The 20,560-nt window shown below is 46.1% G+C and overlaps 1 protein-coding gene across 4 annotated transcripts in view; it reads left to right on the forward strand.

Moving 5' to 3' along the window:
• Window positions 1-20,560, forward strand: part of gria4a (glutamate receptor, ionotropic, AMPA 4a) — a 79,364-nt gene that overhangs the window by 26,386 nt on the left and 32,418 nt on the right. For all 4 annotated transcript variants that reach the window (XM_036537815.1, XM_036537818.1, XM_036537816.1 and 1 more), the window contains exons 3-6: window positions 7,218-7,457; window positions 13,076-13,260; window positions 14,998-15,051; window positions 15,970-16,128. In XM_036537815.1, the coding sequence (XP_036393708.1) occupies window positions 7,218-7,457; window positions 13,076-13,260; window positions 14,998-15,051; window positions 15,970-16,128 (638 nt within the window). The remainder of the gene's footprint in view (window positions 1-7,217; window positions 7,458-13,075; window positions 13,261-14,997; window positions 15,052-15,969; window positions 16,129-20,560) is intronic.

The following is a 20,560-nucleotide window of genomic DNA, read 5'->3' on the forward strand; positions in this document are numbered from 1 at the left end:
TGTATTACAGCTGAAGTGCTTTCAAACACCTCCCTGTCTTCTTACTAGAAATAGACAGAGCAGAAGGTTGTCAATAAAGATCATCTTGTGCTGACAGAGATGAGCGTAAAGACTTGGCACTTAATCCATAGGCGTGATACTGCACATATGCCCTATTTACATTTTGTGTTCACAGCAGGTTTGCGAAAAAAAAAAGGAGTTTTCTTCCCCTTTTCATCAGCGTTGTATTGAATTCTTGCTAAACAGCTGCTTAGCTCCATTGGGCTGGCTAATGAAAAGAGCTCCTGTCTTTAAAGACTACCCCACCACCCCTGCCCCCCTCTCCACTTTTGCTGTGGGGTTCTGAGGCCACAAGGTATGTCTTGTAATCTGCCATCAGGTTAAACCTCCAGAATGAGCCAGGAATGATAATTTTCATATTCTTTCAAAAGTTAAGGATGGGAATGATTCTCATTATTAGAAATGAGTGTTTTCCTACGTCAGGGCTGTCTAAAGAAGAGGTAAGCAAATGACATTTGAATTCTCTGGCAATGATGAGGATGTGTGTGAATAAAAAGATCACAAACAGCTACGCAGGTTTATTGTACATCTGAAATATGGGCATGCATTCCAATGCATTCTATCAAAGAAAGTATAAAAAGTACTGACAAGTGATAAATGTTAGACTACTACATTACAGTGCACTACTGATTGGATACCCACAGATACCGCATATCATAGAAAATGCAACATATTTACAGAACAGATCCTTTCTAGAATGTATCCCATATGACACAGTTTAGGCTTCAAAGAGCAGGGGGAGCTGTTTGCATCTCTAAGGAGAGTGGGTTTCCAGAGAGATAATCTGATTGAGATGTCTTACCTTCAGTAGTCATGTACAGCTAATGAAGTCACCAAGCCATCTATGGTCTGTGCAGTGGCACATGATGTGAGATGGAGCTTTAGGGCTCACGGATTCATGCGTGCCCAGCCAAAAGCTAGCAATATCACATTACAATCTCTGAATGATTTAGCTTATTTGATTGTGTCATTAATATCGAGACTACTTGTGAGCACCTTGCCATTGCTCTGTAGATAGCAAGCTGTAATTTTGAAAAGGGCAGTGTGGCAAGTTAGTTAAGTACAGTTAATTGTACCTTTCATACAAAGTCTTTATCTCGATTTAATCTTGTTCTTTTCTGTGGAATAGTATGAGGTTCTCGAGCATGTCTTTTAGGAGAGTGGTTTGAATCAGTCTCCACAACACTTGTTGCTCAGAGTGCTATAGCCCTCTGCCACACCTGGGATATTGCATATAGATGTGCCATTAAACCTGTTATGTGTTTGAATTCCAAAATGCTCTCAGAGAATGTTCTCTGGGTTTCTGTCTTCCGTTTTTCACAGCAAAAAAATCTTCTGTGACACAACAACCAACAGTATGCAGTGGTAAGGGTGAGGTGCGGGAACAGTGAGTGAAGAGGGGAACCGAATGCATCAGCTCTTAAAGGCATTGTGGGATAAGTGTGATAAGTCATGCAGAGCGAGCGCAGGGCTGTCCGCATCAATCACGCGCTAAGTGCAGCGCTGCCTCACCTTGTGGAGGGCACCGTTTACACAGGAGCAAGAGCAGGGACATCGGGAGCACAACTTCAGGGGTGGATCTCGTCCTTTGTGATTTAGGCTTTAAATTAGATCCCCGGAAAATTTGTTGCTGTTTTCAGTCTTTTTTGAAATGATAGTGCATTTATTCCATATTGTAAATATGTGAAGTTCTTAGTGAGCAACACTCAGTACTGTTGTACAGGAGTTTTCTGTGTTATTTTAGTTTAAATATAATAATAATATAAAATAAATATATTATAAATAAATATAAATAATATATAATAATATAATATACTAATAATATGCACAGTATGTGGCACTGTTTGGCACTAATATGTTTAAATGTAAATTAATGTTTAATATGTAATTAATTTTAGTATGTTTCCATGTTTCCCAGCGGAGTGTTTTATTTATTAATGTCCAATGGCAAGCTGACAGTGCATCTGGAATACTTAGTGTGGTGGTGCATTTTAGTACAAATAACAATTTTGTTCAATTATTTCTGGAATGACGTAAGTGATCAGACTTCAGGGTCATCAGATATTTGTTGTGGTGAATGTGCCACATTGCCAGAATTGTCAAACGATCCCAAAGACAAACAGTAGACTGACGGCATATCCTGTGAATGTGGTTCAGAGGAGTGCAGGGGGGATGTGGGGGTGTGTGGGGGGGGGGGGGGGGGGCAGCTATGGCACAGCTGCTATTCTGCTCTGTGAGGGAGAGAGGATAAGTACTGAGAGGGAAAGAGCTCTAATTATGAAGAGAAAGAATGGGAGCGAAAAGCTTTTGCAAAAGGCTTTTCTTTCCCATCTCCCAGCCTTCTTTTCAGCAGCAGCCCTCTGCCCTTTGCATCTCGCCGGGCGGTTAGAGGCTTCCCTGCAGGATCCCCATTCACAAAGGCCAGCGCCGGCTCATATGAAGGCCCTTTTTAAACACCCAAAATGGAAATGAAAAATTATTATTGCCATTTTTTTTAACCAGCCCAGGCTGATGTCAGCTGGATATTACCCAATCAGTCAGATAAACAGGTGGAGATGAAGCTGGCAAATTATTATTGCCATTTTTTTTAACCAGCCCAGGCTGATGTCAGCTGGATATTACCCAATCAGTCAGATAAACAGGTGGAGATGAAGCTGGCATTGTTGGTCTCTCAACCAAGTTTTTTTTTTTTTTTTGCTGTTGTTTTTAAATCAATCAGTGACATGCTGTCATGGAGCAGAGGGAGCCTTTCCTCATGGTTGTTGACTGAAATTCATATTGTACATCAAGCTGTTTCATGCCTGGTGGATTGGGTTAGCAGGTGGTAACAGTAGCTTCGTTGAGGAGAGACCCAAGTGGAATAAAATAATTCTGCGATGAGGCGCTTTGACGATGTGACTCAATCAAGCTCAAGGACATGAAATTAAAGAGAAAGAGACAGAGAGGAGCAGGGTCTGAGAGGTCAGTGCATGATGGACACTCAGAGAGTTTTGGACCAAGACAAGCAGCTCACAGCTGGCTGGAACAGTCCGATTTCAAACTGTTAGCCTCTTTTCATTTCTCTCGCTGTCCCCCTCTCTGATTGTCACCTTGGCAGGAGTACATCTTTCTCAGTAGGACAACCTTTATGACTGAATGGGTGTCCTCTTCATCCAGCTCCTAGTTTCCGGAATCTTGGCGAAGGTGAAGAAGCAGCTCTCTCACTCCCAGTTTGAGTTTATGGGTGTAAATTAAGAGACTTTGGAATGGCCTCTGCATCTAAACCAGGGGCAGTGGGCTTGTTTTTGTTTTGTTCTTTCTCCAATATTTAATGCTTATAACGTTTACCCAGTCTACGCCTAGAAGCTTATTTATCTGAGGCTATTTATGAAGATAGTCTTTGGGATAGCTGAAAATAGTATTGTTGAGAACTACTAATAGAACATACATTTCAACAAATAAATTTGAGCTCCTCATACAGGCAAATATACTACATGCAGGCAAATATGCTATATTTTATATAAAATAATAGCAATCCACTTAGTAATGTTTATAAAATGCACCCCATGGCATATCAAGAATGATATCAACATGAGCTGTTATGTTTGTTGTCTGATGTGTCGTGAAAGTAAAATGATGAATATCATAAGTTCGGTGGGTTAGCGATCTATTACAGATGCAAGTACTTACTACTGAGACTGGATTTCATGAGCAGTTAATATTTAATGTAGCAGAGGATACTTTTTATTATGTCTATGGCATTTTCATCTCCCTGGTTCTGCACAGTAGATGTACAACTGTTCTGTAAAAGCAGTTTAAAACAGTGCTTTTGCTATGCAATATGAAAACCCTCCTGACACATTGTGATATATATCATCATCTGAAATTCACTGTTTTCAATCATTCTTGCCCTGCAGCTGAAAACAAGTGAATCCAAATGGTGTCCTGATTAAATGAATTATCTATTTGTTGACCCTTTGATAAACCAGGCAGTCCCAATGACATTCTAGAGCTCCTTTGCTGACAAATCTTGCAATGAATGTCCCACAGAACACCCACTGCAGGAATGTAGAATCAAACTGTTTGAAGAACAATATAAGACACAATGTTTCAGTACATTGGCTAAGTCATTTGAGTTATTCTTGTGGAAACCCGAGATGTTGTACATTCAGGGGGTGTAAAATTCTGAAAGAAGATTTTAAAAAGCATGCACATTTTAAAGACGGCCGTTTTGATATGAAATATGTTGTCGTCTCTAGAACCTGTCTCTCGGTTCAGGCTGTAGCCCTGTTTAATTGCTACAAGCAGTGCTGCCTCTCCATGTTGTTTACGGAGTCGGGGCTCATTGTGGTTAATTGAATTGGTTTTATTCCCAGAGAGAGGGGGACGTGAGGCTAGGAACAAATGCCATAAGTCCCACGGAGAGGCAGCAGGCAATTAAAATGACACAAATTGAAGCCCCGGTTTCACTGCAAGGGTTCTGCACTGCCTAGAGGCATATGGCCCCTAAGGTAAGGCAACAAGGACTCCCCCCAAAAAGCACCAATAGAGGACTGCTGGAAAAAAAATAGCACAAGTTTTACCACAAACAGGTAGGTATCAAAGAGATGAAAAAACATCTATGGGGCTGCACGCATGATGGTTGTTTTGTTTTGTTTTGTTTTTTTTCTCAATAGAAATCTACACAAATGAGCCAAAAAATGAGTAAGCTTGTGTAAGTGGGGTGGAGTGCTCTTACCACACAAAGCACCTGTCACTGCAGTAACAAGTGTCCTTTGGTGGAAGGAGGGGAGGGCTTTGAGATGAGATGGCATGTCTGGCACAAGCAAAACCTTCAGAGTCCTTTGGTACATGGAACTAAACACCGGCTCTGAACTGGAGATTATGGTGGCTGTGGACCTGGCAGCATGCCACCACTTTCTGCTCTCATGGCAAACCTGTGGCAAAGGAGGCTTCTTAGGGGAGCAGAGGTAGTGGAGTGGGGGGGCTGTCCAGGTCAAGGATTTCAGAGGGAGTTTTTTCAACTCAGGAAACTTCAGATAAGTCAATGCAATTTAATGGGGGTGGGGGGGGGATAGTATGGTTGCCATGGCTTCAGAGGCCAATCTTGGACTGTCCCAGAGATAGAGGGAGTTATTATGGTGCCTGAAATAAAAACTCTCTGGGCTTTGCTCCAGACTCACTATATTATAAGACAGGGACACCTGGAGGAGCTCACTGTCCCCTCTCTGATTTTCCACATACCCTGTTTGTCTCCTACAGTCTGGGTCTATCACTAGGGACCTGCTCAAAGTGTAGTCGGCGGTGACAAATGTGTGTGTGTGTGCATGTGTATTTGTATGTGGGTGTGTGTGTATGCTTTGTGAGTATACTGGTGTGTGTGTGTGTGTGTGTGTATGTGTGTGTGTGTGTGTGTATGGTTACAAAAATAAGACAATCTCTCTTCTTTCACCCTGCAGACGTTGAGCTGAGCGGCCAGGGGCTGGGAGTGTGTCGGAGGATTGAGGCAAACACACGCTCAGCCACAGCTGATCTCACTTGGCCCTCTGCTTGTATTGACTCGCCCCTTCCTCACCTTTTCTCTCTGGGGACACACCAGATGTGAGGAGGAGCTGCCTGACTCTCAGCGCTCCTGCCCCAGGGACTGATTCACATGGCTGCACACTCTCCTGGTGCATTGCTAACCCCGCCCCTAAACCCACCCTGCTGAGCACATAATCTCTGGTGCACTAAATACAGAACCAGCACTAATGAACTGCACTGTCGGGGGGCCAGCACATAACAGATCACCTCTCCACTCATTGCACAGCCCTGGACAAATACACTGGTTATGACAGCAGCTGTGGAATTGGTCTCATAAACAGAAGGTTGTGGTGTCATATCCCAGGCTGGGGAACTGCAGTGGTATCCTTGAGTGCTTGAACTGAATTATATCCAAAAATGTAAAAGTAATATATACAACACAAGCTATATACATCACCCTGGATAAAGCTCTGTCAAGCAAACAAAGGATAATGATTCTACAGTCATCAGTGTACAGAGTGTAATTCCATACCTCAGGTACAGCTATGATTTTTCATTTATAATGGGAAATAATTTAAACCAATATACCAGGCTATGGCAAACAGTGAGGAGTTTAAGCACTGTAATGTTCCTGTCTGATTCCAGCTCAATTCAATTAAGTTGTAGGAAATGGAGTTAAAGGAAATACTGAGCTATTTAGACATTTGTTGCATGATGAAATACAGTGCAGAGGTCAATACACAGCACCTATTAAAGGATGCCAGTGTTGTCAATGACTGGTATTTTCTTTGTAGCTTTGTCTTGTTTTACTGTCTCTTGTTAGTAATTTTTTGTCATTAAAATACTATAGCAATGCAACGGTCTGATGGAATGCTCTGTTCCACTCTGCTTACAAACAGGGTGTACAGGGCTCATAGAGTCTCATTAAGCACGGATGCCTCTCCAGACAATATCCCAATACATTTTGCAACTGCTCATTAAAATATTCGACATGCTTTCTGAGAACAGACAATTACGGTTGCCGCTGAAAGTTACAGAAGATAAGTTAATGAGCACGCCCTCCTAGGCAGGCGTTTTTCAATCCGTCAATGATGCAAAACCAGCTTGCATAAACAGTGGACGCTTTGGCATGGTGCTGGAATATCAAGCTATCAAGGGACTGTGCTTCTCTCGTTACCGCAAGTGCGTTTTGCACGCTCAGTGATAAGAAAAACGCACTGCGTGGTTCGCCTCAGGGGAATGTAACGCGTCAGTCACTCTAGAGGCCCTTGCAGAGGAGAGTTACAATTCACTTCCACGCACTTTTAATATTTGGAACAGCACACACCTGCTTTAGTTATATCAGTGAGGCTGCTTCAATACTGTGTACCTTCGTGCTTTCATGTACATACTATATTGTAAAAGCCTAAATTCTGACCCAGTCAACCTAGACTGCACTTTGGTCATTGTCGTGGCACTCTAGGTCTGGGTCTTGATTTCATTAGGTCCTGACTTCATCTCTGCTCACTGTCTGCTCTCATTATTTAATGTTAATATTACTTGGAAGAGTGTGGCACAGTCCCTGCTCTTCTCTCCTCTCTTACCTCTCCCTGTCACTCTCTCCTCTTCGCATTTAGAGAACTGAGGCACTGATGCTCTTGCTCTTCTCTCCGCAGTCTGTTCGCAGTACTCCCGGGGGGTCTTTGCCATCTTCGGCCTGTACGACAAGCGCTCGGTGCACACCCTGACCTCCTTCTGCAGCGCGCTCCACATCTCGCTCATCACGCCCAGCTTCCCCACCGAGGGCGAGAGCCAGTTCGTCCTGCAGCTGCGGCCCTCCATACGGGGGGCCCTGCTCAGCCTGCTCGACCACTATGACTGGAACCGCTTCGTCTTCCTCTACGACACCGACCGGGGTAAGGGCGGGACACAGCTCCCCTGAGGGCAAGGGCTGGAACATAGTCTGAAGCTATTGTGTCATTGTTTTACTGTTCATTCCAAGCCTAGACTCTCTGCTCTTGTATCACTTGGTCATGTCTGTAGGGATTTGAGTATGTTGATGTACATGCAAACAGGCTGCATCCCAATTCAGCAATAATTGGCTTGACCATATTCATTCAGCAATTCATTGGGAAACCAGATTCAACAATTTCTGACCTTGGCATCTTGCTTTATTACTCGAAAGTGAGGGGTATGTCATCAAAGTGTTTATCTTCAGTAGTCTAAGGTGCAGGAAATAATGGCAACGTATGTGAACATCTTTATTCACTATAATGGCAACAGAACATTAAAGTGTCAAAACCAAGGGAATGTATAAGTACAGCAATAATGCAAATGCAATTACATGATATCATGTAATCATGTACAATATTATTAATCATATGTAACATCATTTCATATCATATTATCATATGGTAATGTTTAAATATAAACTTCTTTGATGTTGGACTTAGTCTCATATTTTAACAAGTGTCATTTGGGTGGGGACAGGGCTGTAGCCACTTTTATTCATGCATCTACCTCTTCATGAAACCAATGTACTTGCACCACATGTAAAGGAAAGCTTTGAAGAATACCTAAAGTTGCAGACTTGGATGAAATGGATGTCAGAGGGTTTAATATGTCCCTAACCCCTCACTGAATTTCACTCTCTAAGCTTTGGTTTGCTCAAAACTGGGACATTAGGGGCAGGGGAAATGGCATAGCAGCAGGACCAAAGTGCAGCAATAAACTTAGACAGCTGTATGATTTAGTGCTTTCAGACTTCACTGAAACAGCTTTGTCTGGAATCTCGTTCACCCAGTAAACTAGAACAGTGAAGGTGTGGCGCTTGGTATAGAGGGAGAAAATGAAAAAAGAATTTCTTTTGTTCGGGAGTTTTTTTTGTTTTGTTTTGCAGGGGCACTTGTTATCGATAAAAAGACTTGTTTAGATTCCTCTCAGGACATGGATGGTCATGAGGTCCTGTCCCTCTAACGAGCGGCACTGTGTCGGCACCGTCACCATACCGCGAGTGGGGTAGTGCCAGTGTGCACGATGACTCAAAGGGCCATTCTCTGTCACACTGCGGGCTTTGCATTTAAGTCACTGCTTCCCAGGATAACTGTTAGTCTTTAACGCTTCACTTTATTCATTCAGGTCCTATTGTTTATGGTTGCCGCACAGAAGTACACTTCAAAGAGAGGAGGGAGACAACCTCACATGAATGGGGGATTTGTTGCCTATGCATTTTTTTCTTTTCCCCAAGCTTAAACATGTCAATTTGTCTTTCACAAATAAAGGTGCTGGGTTGAGAGTTTCCACTGCACCCCATTATTTGTGCAGTGTACAAGCCAACCCTCTACAGAGTGTTGTAGGTGGCGTTTGGAGAGATGGTTGGTATTTTAGCAACAAAGACAAAAAACCCACGCATTCATTAAAAAAAGGACATTTCCATGAAAAGAGACCTTTAGATTATGAAAAATCTTGTTTAATTGGCCATATACTGGTGCTCAGATAAACTTGCAAAATGTGACAAAATGCAGAAGAACAGCTGGGGACAAAAGGACAGCTCAGGGCCACATAAATTCTGAGCATAAATGAATTTTATACATAGTTTTTTTTAAAGCTTTGTTTTATGTGTTTGTCCCCTTTGGTGACACTCGGCAGGGTTCATACTCTCACATTACCGTCTCTGTGAAGGACATCTACTTGAGATGCACACGTCTGTGATCTACCCTTTGTTGAGGCATACTGACAGAGGGATGCGACTCCTGTGAACGTGTTGTGGCTGATGCCTTAAGGAGCTGTGGTTAGGCCACCAGCAGTTACGAACATAGTCACAGGAATCTGCAGCAGTTACCATTGCTGTTGCAGCCCAGCTTAATAAATTTGAAGAACATGAACAAGACAGGGACATTTGTTGCTTTTTGTGAGATGCATCTCCTTGCAAGGTGCCCCACCCCCCTCCCCCTCCATGCCGCCAAGCCCTCTGCCCTTGCACTTCTGCATCCTGGACGTTCCGCCCATCAAATAGCCAGAAGGCGTTCACCTCGGAGTGGCGGGGTGGCGGTAGCTGATGGCCGCTGTCATGTGACGATAGCGATTGGCGTCACTGAATTCCTGCTCTGCATGGTAGGGCCCGTGTGCCTGCTTGTGTCCTTCCATTGGCGCCCAGGGAGAAGGCCAGGCAGTGCGCTCTGCTGGGAAAAAAAAAAAAAAAAGAGAAGGATTTTTCTGCCGTTTGGTCTGCTGTTTGTAATGTACTGGAAAATACACCCATAAATATATTATTATTTTTATTTGCCCAGCAGACAGAGCTTATTTTTTTGCTGCTTTTTTACAGATCGAGGAGCACTACTAAAGCTTTGGCTTTAGTGAAGTGGTAAAGTACATTTGCTCACGGGTACAAATGCAGCAGGACTCAATTTGCATTCAAACCCACAGTGCTCTTGCCCTGAGTACAGAGCCCACGTTGTTCCACACGGCGCTGTGTGTCATACAATCTCTCAGTCTTTCCGCAGTAAGAGCCACGGTGTTTGAAGAGGGACTCAGCTCCTCACGTAGGCTATTCCGGGAAGGTGAATAAAGATGTTAAAGGAATTCCACACGAAAGCAATAAACAGTCGGCCGGGTCGGCTCCTGCCACAAGAACGCGAACGGTGCTACGGCGCAATGCTCGCTAACAGAATGTGGTAAAGTTTAGCAGGCACCAAATGTTAGGGTCGCGGGGTTTTGAATCCCGGTTACAGCATTGTTATGTTCACCTTGAACACGATACCTTTTAAATGGGGGGGGGGGTTCTGCTCGGCGAAGTAATGGCATTGAATATATGCTAGCACATGCTCACGTGCGGCCGTCTCGCGTTAGCGCGGTAATGAAGGTGCGCGTTTGAGTGATCTGTTTCCCCCTCGCTGCTGGCAGTGAGACGCAGGGGTCAGCCTTGCGTGGAGTGGCTGAAATGCTCTGGAGCAGAAAAAGCGCCGGAGGAGAGGGGTGGCGAAACGGCAACGGGGCTGCGGATGATGAATAGCCCTGTTAAGAGGTTAGATGTTCTCTGGATTGGGAATTTTGACTTTATGAGGCTCACAGGCCTTCCTCGCCTCCCCCCCCAACCCCGGCGCGGAATTCACTGCCTGCTGCAGAGGCCCCTGTGGATCACTACTGCCACCTATTGGTCGTTCCTGCATGAGATGAGTGATGTTTGCTGTGACATGGGGGGAGGGGCAGTAGTACCGTTTGGGTGTGGAATGCCGGTCTCCAGTAGCTAACGCTTGCTTGCCTCTCGGTTAGCTCCAGGCTACAGATGCATCAGAAATAAACCAACAACATTAAACCTGCAATGCATGCTCTGTTAGAAATTTTAAATTAGCCTCTATGAAGAGGGCAATCCTGGATTTTATATATAGCATTATGTTTCATATGGGACCAACCATCTTGGAATATGACATCTAATAATCTGGCTCCCAAGAATACTGTAGACAGTATTAAATAATTCACAGGGTATTTATATTCTATTAAAATGCAGGTTCCGGTTTACATGGAAACACACATGCAAATTTCTGTTTAGACACAAAATAACATTCATGAAGATGGGTTCTCAAGCTGTTTTGTCAGTGTCCCCATGTTCCGCAGTGAGAAATGATAATAATCCCTGATTTGGTGATAATCTCATACACACTGTGAGCAAACTGCCTCTCACGAGAGGGGGGAGATGGCGGTAGGGGACATTGTGGTGGATAGATCTGTTCCTCAATTTTATCACTGTCCCCATCAGTCACACCTAATTATGCATGGTGTGCTCTCAGAATGATTGCAGAGCAGCACTTTAATCTTAGTCAGCAGTCAGTAGTGAGTCAGTGCAAGAACACAGATACAGCTCCCCAAACACTTATTATGATTGTTTAATAAAAAACTATTTCACCATCTGATGTCCCATCAAAAGTGGTCAACCTTTTTGATATCTGTTTCTTTTTTGCTTTAGTCTTTTGCCTTTTTGCCATTTTGCCATTTCTTTTTTTTGTATGTGTGAACATAGTTATAAATACGCATGCTGTCTATGCTGTGGACCACCAAAGCTTATATTTTGTATGGCACTGTAATGTCAGCTAATGCATAACATCAGGGAAAAAACATATAGCTACGTGGTGATTACTGTGGCAGCATCATGTCTTGGGCTAGGTGATTCCTGGCACAGGACTCGACCGCACACAGACAGACTGTGTCTCCCCAGGAAAGGGATGCACTACAATGTGCTTCACTAACTCAGTTAATTGTATTGCAAATCATCCTTGGAGTAGCGTCTGTCTATTGTCTGGGAGTTTACGGAATCCTGAGAGGCCTTCTGCCATCATTTGAACTCCATAATTATGTCCGTCACTGATCACGGCCCTTGGCACAGGAAATTGCGCAAGAACGGAGGCAGGAAGTTGCCAGACTCTAATGGGTGTCATGAAGGGCAGTTTAGGGGGACATCTGTTCGACTTGGCTGCAGTCTCAGGTGGCTCAGTGGCTCTGGTGACGGTCTTGGGCATGAAGGAGCAAAGGCGGAGACAGCGGAGTGATGGGCACCAACCAGGGTATGACAGGAGAGGGGTATGGCTGTGGCTTTCACTGAGAGATGGTCACGCTGAAGAGGCCTGGAGGTGGGGAGGCACAGGTGTGTGAAAGAAAGAGAAGCAAGGAGGAGGAAGAAAAAGAGGATGCAAAGCCAGACAGCGATGATGGCCACTGAAGTTTTCTGAGTTTTCTGTCTCACATTGCAGGGGGGGAATTGGAGGGGGGGTCTTTGATAGATGGGGATAGAACCACCCCTCTGTTCCTACCCCCCTGTGTCTTCTCAGAATCATTCTGCCAATCAGCCCCCTCGTCCTGGAGCTATTTTTATGTTCATCAATGTCCACAGGAAACAAAGCTGTTATTAAAATGAATATCTATTAGTGATAACTAAGTGCCGTCACATTAAGAACAAGATCAAGACATTAATTTAATGTACTGCATTGTACTGACAGTTGATTGCATGTCTTCATAATTCTTCTTTCTTCTGTGTGCATGTGTGTTTAGTGTGGAAGTGTGGGTGAGTGGTTATGCATACTGTGCACTGTCCATGTAAAGCTACAGCAATAGCTGAACTGACTGAATGTTTTGTGGGACAGCAACAGTACTGCGTATTTTCTCAAATATCAGTCACAGAACAAATCATATGTTTTCAAATGGAGACATATTGTGTGGGGGGACTGTATGCCATTGATAATGTTAGATGTAATGTCATTTTAAAAGACATTTGACTGTATACAATCAAGTGTTATCACAACTGCTGAGTAAATGCAGTTGACTGAAGTAATTCCCCACTCATATTTAGATAGATATTTATGTTTTTATTTAAAAGCATTCCGCCTTGGTTCAGTTTAATTTCTGGAATGTAGGCCTAGATTATTTTTTGGTGTTTTTGTTCTGATGACATGATTGCTGAATCATCAATGATTTTCCTCTTGATTGTCCATGAGAATGATTGTCTTTCTGCTCTGTAATGTGTGTGTGTCTGTGTGCTGGTCAGGATACTCCATACTCCAGGCGATCATGGAGAGGGCAGGGCAGAACGGCTGGCAGGTCAGCGCCATCTGCGTGGAGAGCTTCAACGACGCCAGCTACCGGCGACTCCTGGAGGACCTCGACCGCCGGCAGGAAAAGAAGTTCGTCATCGACCTCGAGGCGGAGAGGCTTCAGAACATTCTAGAACAGGTGAGTCGCTGGGATGAGAGCGGGTCCGCGCGGCTCTCCACTCCTTCCTCGGCCAGAGCTGGAAGCTCCGCTCCTGTTTAGCAAGCACGCCGCCGAGTGCTGCTCATCGATTTTCCTGCCGCCGCTCCACTGTTTCACACACTCCCCCCGAACGCGGAGCCACTGTTCCCGAACGGGCCCTGTCCTGACATTCCACCAACCAATCCCTCCACCCGTTGCGTGAATAATTTAGCTGCGTTCTCGCGTCTCATATTCGCCCCGTGTAGCAATCGGCTTGCCTGCCATCCTGACACCCACCAAATAACCTGCGAATTGGATGGCGGGGTAGAGGCGGATTTAATCCAGGGTTGATTGGGTTCAGGGAGACCGGGGTGTTGCCGTGACATAGGTGACAGCAGCTTAAGTTGTGTGATTGTGAATCCTGCCCCACATCCCCTTCTCTCACGTCTATGACCTCCCCAAAGCCCCGAGCTGCCGGCAGCTCTGAATGAACAAGAATGCATCATTCCACCATCATTAAAAACTCACAAGAACTGGTAATATATTTACAGGAAAAACACTGGTGGAGTTAAACAATAAGAACAATGTTACTTTAACAAGAATAAGAACACTTGTTCTTTCATCGTTTGATATGTTTTTTCTTAGGAAAAACACTATTCATCCCTCTCATGTGTCTACAGTCTTATCACTTTTCTTCTGATTCACAGTGACCGCCCCTCTGCACTTTTCACTGGAGACTGCAGCCACTCACACTTGCAGTCTCTTTGTACGCTGCAGGGGTCTTGCATGTCAAAGCAGCAGGCACCTGGATAACCTCTTCATTTGAAAACAGATCAGAGCGGTGTGAAGTTGTGCCAGCTGTCTCTAAGTGCCCGCCTTTCAGTTCGTGTTTACCTCCCCTCCGAGCCGCAGCTGTGCGGGGAGCGGCGCTATGTGCCAGGTGCGGGCATCGCGTGCGGCCGCCAGCAGGCACGGGCAGAGTCCTGGCGCCCGCCAAATGGGGAGGTAGCTCACCTGACGCTGCCCGACTCGTCCACTTGTCCCTCTGCTCTCCCTCCCCTGTACAGCGCCGGCAGGTCGCTGCGCGCCTCGGACACTTGATCCGATGGGTCGTGGTTGGAGAAACCTCTGCTGTCTGTCTGTCTGCCCCAGTTGCTCTCTGCCCTGGGTTTAGGCGCTTCATGTTGTTTTTGACAATTGCAACCAGATGAACGAACAGCAGTATGTTGCATGCTGGTAGAAAAAAAAAAATAAATATTAGAGAAATAGAGAGGCATCAGATACATTTCTGTATCTCACAAAACTGACATCATGTTGGTACAGGTTCTGGTGTGAGTGAGGCAGTGCAACCTGTGGAAGCAGGTTTGCTGTATGGGGTGGGTGTTCTAATATGCCTGCTCCCAGCGCTGCCCTGCACTTTAATCGACTGCAATTATTAATCAGACAGGCAATAAAGTAATCTGTATTCCCTGCACTGTGGCTGTCTATTTCTGTCCCCTACCCCCACATGCCCAAACTCCTAGGAGGATTGGGCATCCTTAATTAGCCCTGATTACTGTCCATTAATTTATTGTGCGATGCTGCTGACTTATTAAATACAATTAAAGATAGCCCTCGCAATGTGACATTCTATGCGTTTGCTAAATGCTTTTGAAAATTACAGTATTTGTCACAGAAAGGCGTGCTAATTCCCGCTCATTGTTCTTTCACACACCCCACTCTCCACTTCTCTTCCAGATTGTCAGCGTTGGGAAGCACGTCAAAGGATACCATTACATCATGGCAAACTTGGTGAGGAACGGTTTAATTGTTTGGACCTGTGCTCTCCGGGAATGAAAGACTTATTCAAAGAAGTTGATTAAAAATTGTCCTTGACTTCAACTCACAGATAAATGCAAGTTTTGCTTTTCTCCAGTACAGATACATTTCTTTTCCATTAACCCTGATGATAGCAGTACTTACCAAGCTGTGACAAAAGTAGCACTTGCATGTAATTGTGGGTCAGTTTTGAGGATGAATGCTGATTGAATCCGGGGATATTGAGACTCAGAAATGGATTTTCAGACTGTACTTCCACCTGAGCATGCCACTGTGCAAAAGACGTGAGAGGCAAATTAGTAGTGAGTCGGCTCATACACTCGGACAGACACGAGCATTCATTCAGGACAGTGAGGAGAACTCTTCCTGTCGGGGTGAGCCCCATCCGGTCAGGGGGCGCGCGGCAGTGTTCTGTCGATTCGTCTCAGACCAGCAGCGAGCAGACAGCCTGAAAAATCTGGGTTGATTTTTAGCGGGCAGATGTTTCTGCCGGATTGGGTGCAGCAGGTAGATTTGTCCCCACGGGGTTATGAGCGCTAATAAACTCTGAAAGGGTGAGCGCGTGGGCTCCTGGAACCAAATTATCCAGTCAGCACTGAACGTTAATTTCAGTGGCAGCTCGAAGGGATGGGAATAATTATATAATGGTTTTTAAAAAGGTTGTAATAAATTAATATTAGCCGATATGAGCCGAGCATTTGCAGATGAGAAAGAGTGCAGTTGTGGGTGTTTTAAGGTAAGGGGATGTGGAGATGTACTATGGCTAATTCAGGAGACATCTTGTAGATTTTCTGTCGGAAACGCATGGAGGAGAAGTTTGTGTCAGATTGGTAGTCATGGTGACCCGTGTATGTTTGGGCCCCTGACAGACCCTCCTCTCTCCTCTCCCAGGGGTTTAAGGACATCTCTCTGGAGCGGTTCATGCACGGCGGAGCCAACGTGACAGGCTTCCAGCTGGTGGACTTCAGCACACCCATGGTCATCAAGCTTATGCAGCGCTGGAACAAGCTCGACCAGCGGGAGTACCCCGGGTCCGAAAGCCCGCCCAAGGTGAGGCGTCCCAAGTCCCCCTCGGGCCTCCTGCGCAGTCACCTGGGGCAGCTGTCCAATCAATCTCAGCCAACTGTCTGCTGCGGTTCTGATTCTAGAACCCTGTTCGTGGTTCGCGGTGTGACCAAGCAGGCTCTAAGGAACGGACAGTCAGAAAAGACCAGGGAACGCTGTGTGGGTGTAAGAGCAATGCCGGCATGGCGGTGTGGGAGGTCGTGTCGGCGCGGAGCCGGGGGAGATCAGCGTAACGGAGCACAAGGCTCATGTTTAGGATTTATGATGACTTTCTCCCTCTCTGGTCTCTGGGTGCTGCTGCTATTGATTGGAGTTCAAAGGAAATGCAGTGTAGCCGTCGTGAGTGCTCCCTCATGGAATACTCGGTGATTGGCTCACTGCAGAGGTAACCCAGTCGACTATGCAGAGGGGTCAGTGGGTTAAGAGCTCCACAATGCCCATGGATTATGAATCACCATCATGCGCCATGTCAGTGACTCCTGCTGCAGGTACAGTACTGCTGATTCTGGCAGGAGGGAGGGGGGATATCTGAGGTTGGGAGATGGCTGTTGGGAGATCCACTGCCCACAGGAGTCCCCCCTAGCAGTGCACTCTTCTCTGAAGACTGACCCATTTTCCTGGCGCTGTGACTTGATTGGAAATGTCAGATAGACAAGTATGCTAAAGAGGCTAGGGAAATGGCTATGCTTTTCCAAGACAATATGCGTGTAAGTGTGTGCATGTGTGTATATCTTTGTGTCTGTAGGTGTGTATGTGTATGTTTATGTGCTTACATTCTGTGTTTCTATGAGCGTGTGCTTATACCTGTGTGTTTGTGTTTGCCACCTTTGTGTCTGTGAATATGCATGTGTGCGATTGCAGCATCCGTGTGAGTGTGTGTGTGTGTGCGCGTGTGTGTTTGTGTGTGTTGTGTGTGTGTAACTACAGGGTGTGGTTGGGAGGTGAGGGCGTGGGGAGGTGGGTATGGTTTTGATTCTGTTTGTTTTATAGATGACGACACCATTGGTCATGTCTAGTGCTGCATTCTGAGTTCTGTTTTGGGCTGCTGAATCTGTCCCCGCCCCTCTTGGGCAGAATGCAGTGGCCATTGGCTCACGGAGCCCACAGGAGGAGCACGCAGCCTGTGCTCTGTGGCGGACAGTGGAGCGCCACTGCAGTCATGGTTGTCAGGGGGTGCGGGGGGGAGGAGGGGGTACTACCAGAGACCGGGCTCTCAGACAGCTGCAGGCAGACGAAGCGCGGAGCTTCTCACCGTACCCCAGAATGAGATGAAGGTTGAGCCAAGGTGAAATGTTCCAAACAGGCTCCAGGAGGCGGAGAAGAGCGGCAAACTGATGAGTCTCATTAGTGTTAATGAGGAAGTCACCATCAACAGGTGTGCCCAGAGCAGGACCCATTGCTGAACAAGTGTGCAGCTATTGCCGACCTGGCAACACGCACAGCAAATCATGTACGCTCCCCACCAAAAACTGCATCCCACCCAGACTCAATACAGGGAAAACGGACCTGCCCACCTCCACTAATCTGATATACATTCCCACATGCAAACCAGTGTTTAGATGGAGGAGTGAGGGTTTGCAGGAGGCCAGATCTGGACATCTAGCATGTTGGGTTTGAGAGGCTGAGGCGGCCGACTTCAGTTAAATCTGTGTGACTCAAATAAAGGACAGACAGTGGTGGAGATAATAAAGGGTTGGATACATCATACTGTCTGTGTTTGCTGGCTTTGCCAATCAAACATACTGTGCCACTGCGCAGAGTTGGTTTAATGACATGACAGCTTCACCCATAATCCTATGATGTTTTTCTGGCTCTGTGACTTGAACGGCTCTTTTGTTGTCCCTTGGCTCTGCATGACAGTGTAAGTGCTGCCCCCTGGTGGAGTAGGCCACCACAGGCAGCAACAAAGAGAGGGTGCTGAGCCAAGTGCAAACGTGGAGTTTTGCGCCCCTACTAGAGCCCCTGGCACACTGCAGTCTCCTTGCCCTCCAGGGGCCCCCCTGGGGTTTTTCGGAATGCAGTGTCAGGGTCAGGGTGTTCCAGCCCAACTCAGATTCCCCCTCTTGACAGCATTATGAATCACACGCCACAAAGGAGCGCCATGGTAATGAAACCCGCTCCTCTCAATGGAGGGAAATGAGTGAAGGCAGGGAGCGAATCCGTGGTGTAGCAATGTGGTGGTCATAGGTCTCACTGCTGAGGCCGTCCTGACACCTCTGCACCGGAGAGACGGGAGCCAGCCTGCTGTGTGTTCTGCTACTCACTTTCAAACACCTACATACATCAGTCACGTATGTTCTGAGCAGAACGTACTGACCCACAAAAATGTGTGAGTGTGTGTGTTCATGGGCCTGCGCATGCATGCGTGTGTTTGTACGTCCGTTCAGGTATGTTTGTATACATAGGTGTACATGTGTGCACAGTATTTTTCTGTGTTTCTGTGTGTGTGTGTGTGTGTGTGTGTGTGTGTGTGTGTGTGGGCTCTCACTGTGGAATGAAGAATGCGTTGTCACACGTGATTGGATGGATGGGTCCAATGTGATAAATCCCATAATGCCTCTGTGGCTGTGTGCTTCCCCCTTAGCGAAAAGCTCACACCCGCTTTAACGCTGTTCTCCCTTGTTTAACACAACACAGTTTTGAGTGTCACATCTCATTTGTTTAACTTATTCTGTGGAACAGGGTGTGAGAAATTCTTGGCCCTAATTCGGAATCAGCGTTTTTTCCCTCTCCTTTCTGCCCGGTCTAATCTCCCCCTTGCGCTGTCTTCTGGCATTTACCCACTGCTTTTATCACAGTGTGGAATGAGAGAAGCAGCCGTTCACAAGTGCAATCAGCCCTGCTCTGAAAGCACGCTTGCCCTTTCTCACTGTTCCCTGGGGCAGAATGTGGGCCTGTGGTCACTGTGGTGTGCTCGGGATTGAATTGCCGTGTGTCCCACTGATGCATGCACCACCGCCTCTCCCTCTCTCCCTCCCTCTCCCTCTTCCTGTCATTCATCCTCTTTCTCTGTTTCTTTCTCCATCTCTCCTTCTCTCTCTCCTCCCCCTCTTTTCTCTCTCTCTCTCTCTCTCTCTCTCTCTCTCTCTTTCTCTTTCTTCTCTCTGCTTCTCCCAAGATGGCCCCAGTCCTTTCTGTGCCTCCTCACCCTGCCAGCCAGGCCCAAGGCAGTGCGTTCTTTGTCTCTGTGCACGGGCATCGGCTGAACATCCCTGCCACATTGTTTAACTCAGGGCTCTGCAGACTGAGATAGAACTGGAGAGAGAGAGGGAGAACGAGAGGGAGAGGGGTTACGTGAGGGGGGGAAGAAGAGAGAGGGAGAGACAGAGAGGAAGATAAAGAAACTGAACGAGACAGGGAGAGAGAAGGGGGACAGATTTCTTTTCAAGAGTCAGCCAAATGCATGACACGTCTCCACCATCCAGTGCTTTACTTTGATAAAAAGAGAAAACCAGGAAATTCAGCTTTAACAAAATCTGTTCTTAGGCCCTGAGTGAGAGCAGCAAGTAAGCTCTGAGGAGCAGTAAATTCAGCGCCTGTACTGCTACAAACAGCATCTGGGGGATTGTGGTGAAGCAGTCTCCCTCTGTTTTTCTCTCCTTGTATCACTCCCCCTCTTGCTCTCCTTTACTGCCTTTTCCTCACCCCCTCTCTGTTTTTTCCTCTCTCTCTCCCCTTCTCTCCTTTTCTTCTTTCCCCTTTCTCTCTCTGTCTCTCCCTTGCCCTCTCTCCCTCTATCTCCTTCTCTCTCCCTCTCCCTCCCCCTCCCTTTCTCCTGTCTGAACAGCAAGTCTGACTTCAGCCTCTGAATAATAATCTTGATGCCACAGCTGCTTAGAGCCTCTCTCCCTTGCACACTCTGCAGCATCAATAACACGGAGGTCTTTAACAATTATTATTGATCTGCAGTCAACCTCTGTTGTGCTGGGTATATATTCACTGTAAATACAGCCGCCACTGTGTTAATATATTTATTATCTCTGGTTAAAGATGCAAGCTACAGTGGGGGAGCTGCGCGGAGTGGGTACTCATCCGCATGAACACTTGGCAGAACATTGAATAGATAATGGCTCGATTTTACAGGTCTTAAAGGCTGCTGGTTGGGTGTCAATGCTTTCATATTAAAATGATGCATTCTAATTAGGTGAGATTAGATGGCTTGAAGTCATCTGCAGACTGTACTGCAAAGCCCCATTAAGGAGCAGTGGATTCACCCAAAAGCAGCGTAACCAACCTTGATGTGATAAACTTTTTTCATCAATGAAAACTCTGAGACATCCCTGACACAAGTATTTCTCATAATGCATGTTATGATACTTTTGAATGCATTATGTAAAATACCGCCTTCAAAAGCAAGGGTGAATAATGGCTTGTTTTTTTAAGGAAATGGTTTAAGGCCAACAACACCACAATGGAG

The sequence above is a fragment of the Megalops cyprinoides genome, chromosome 9, assembly GCF_013368585.1.
Source record: "Megalops cyprinoides isolate fMegCyp1 chromosome 9, fMegCyp1.pri, whole genome shotgun sequence".
Classification (NCBI taxonomy): Eukaryota; Metazoa; Chordata; class Actinopteri; order Elopiformes; family Megalopidae; genus Megalops; species Megalops cyprinoides.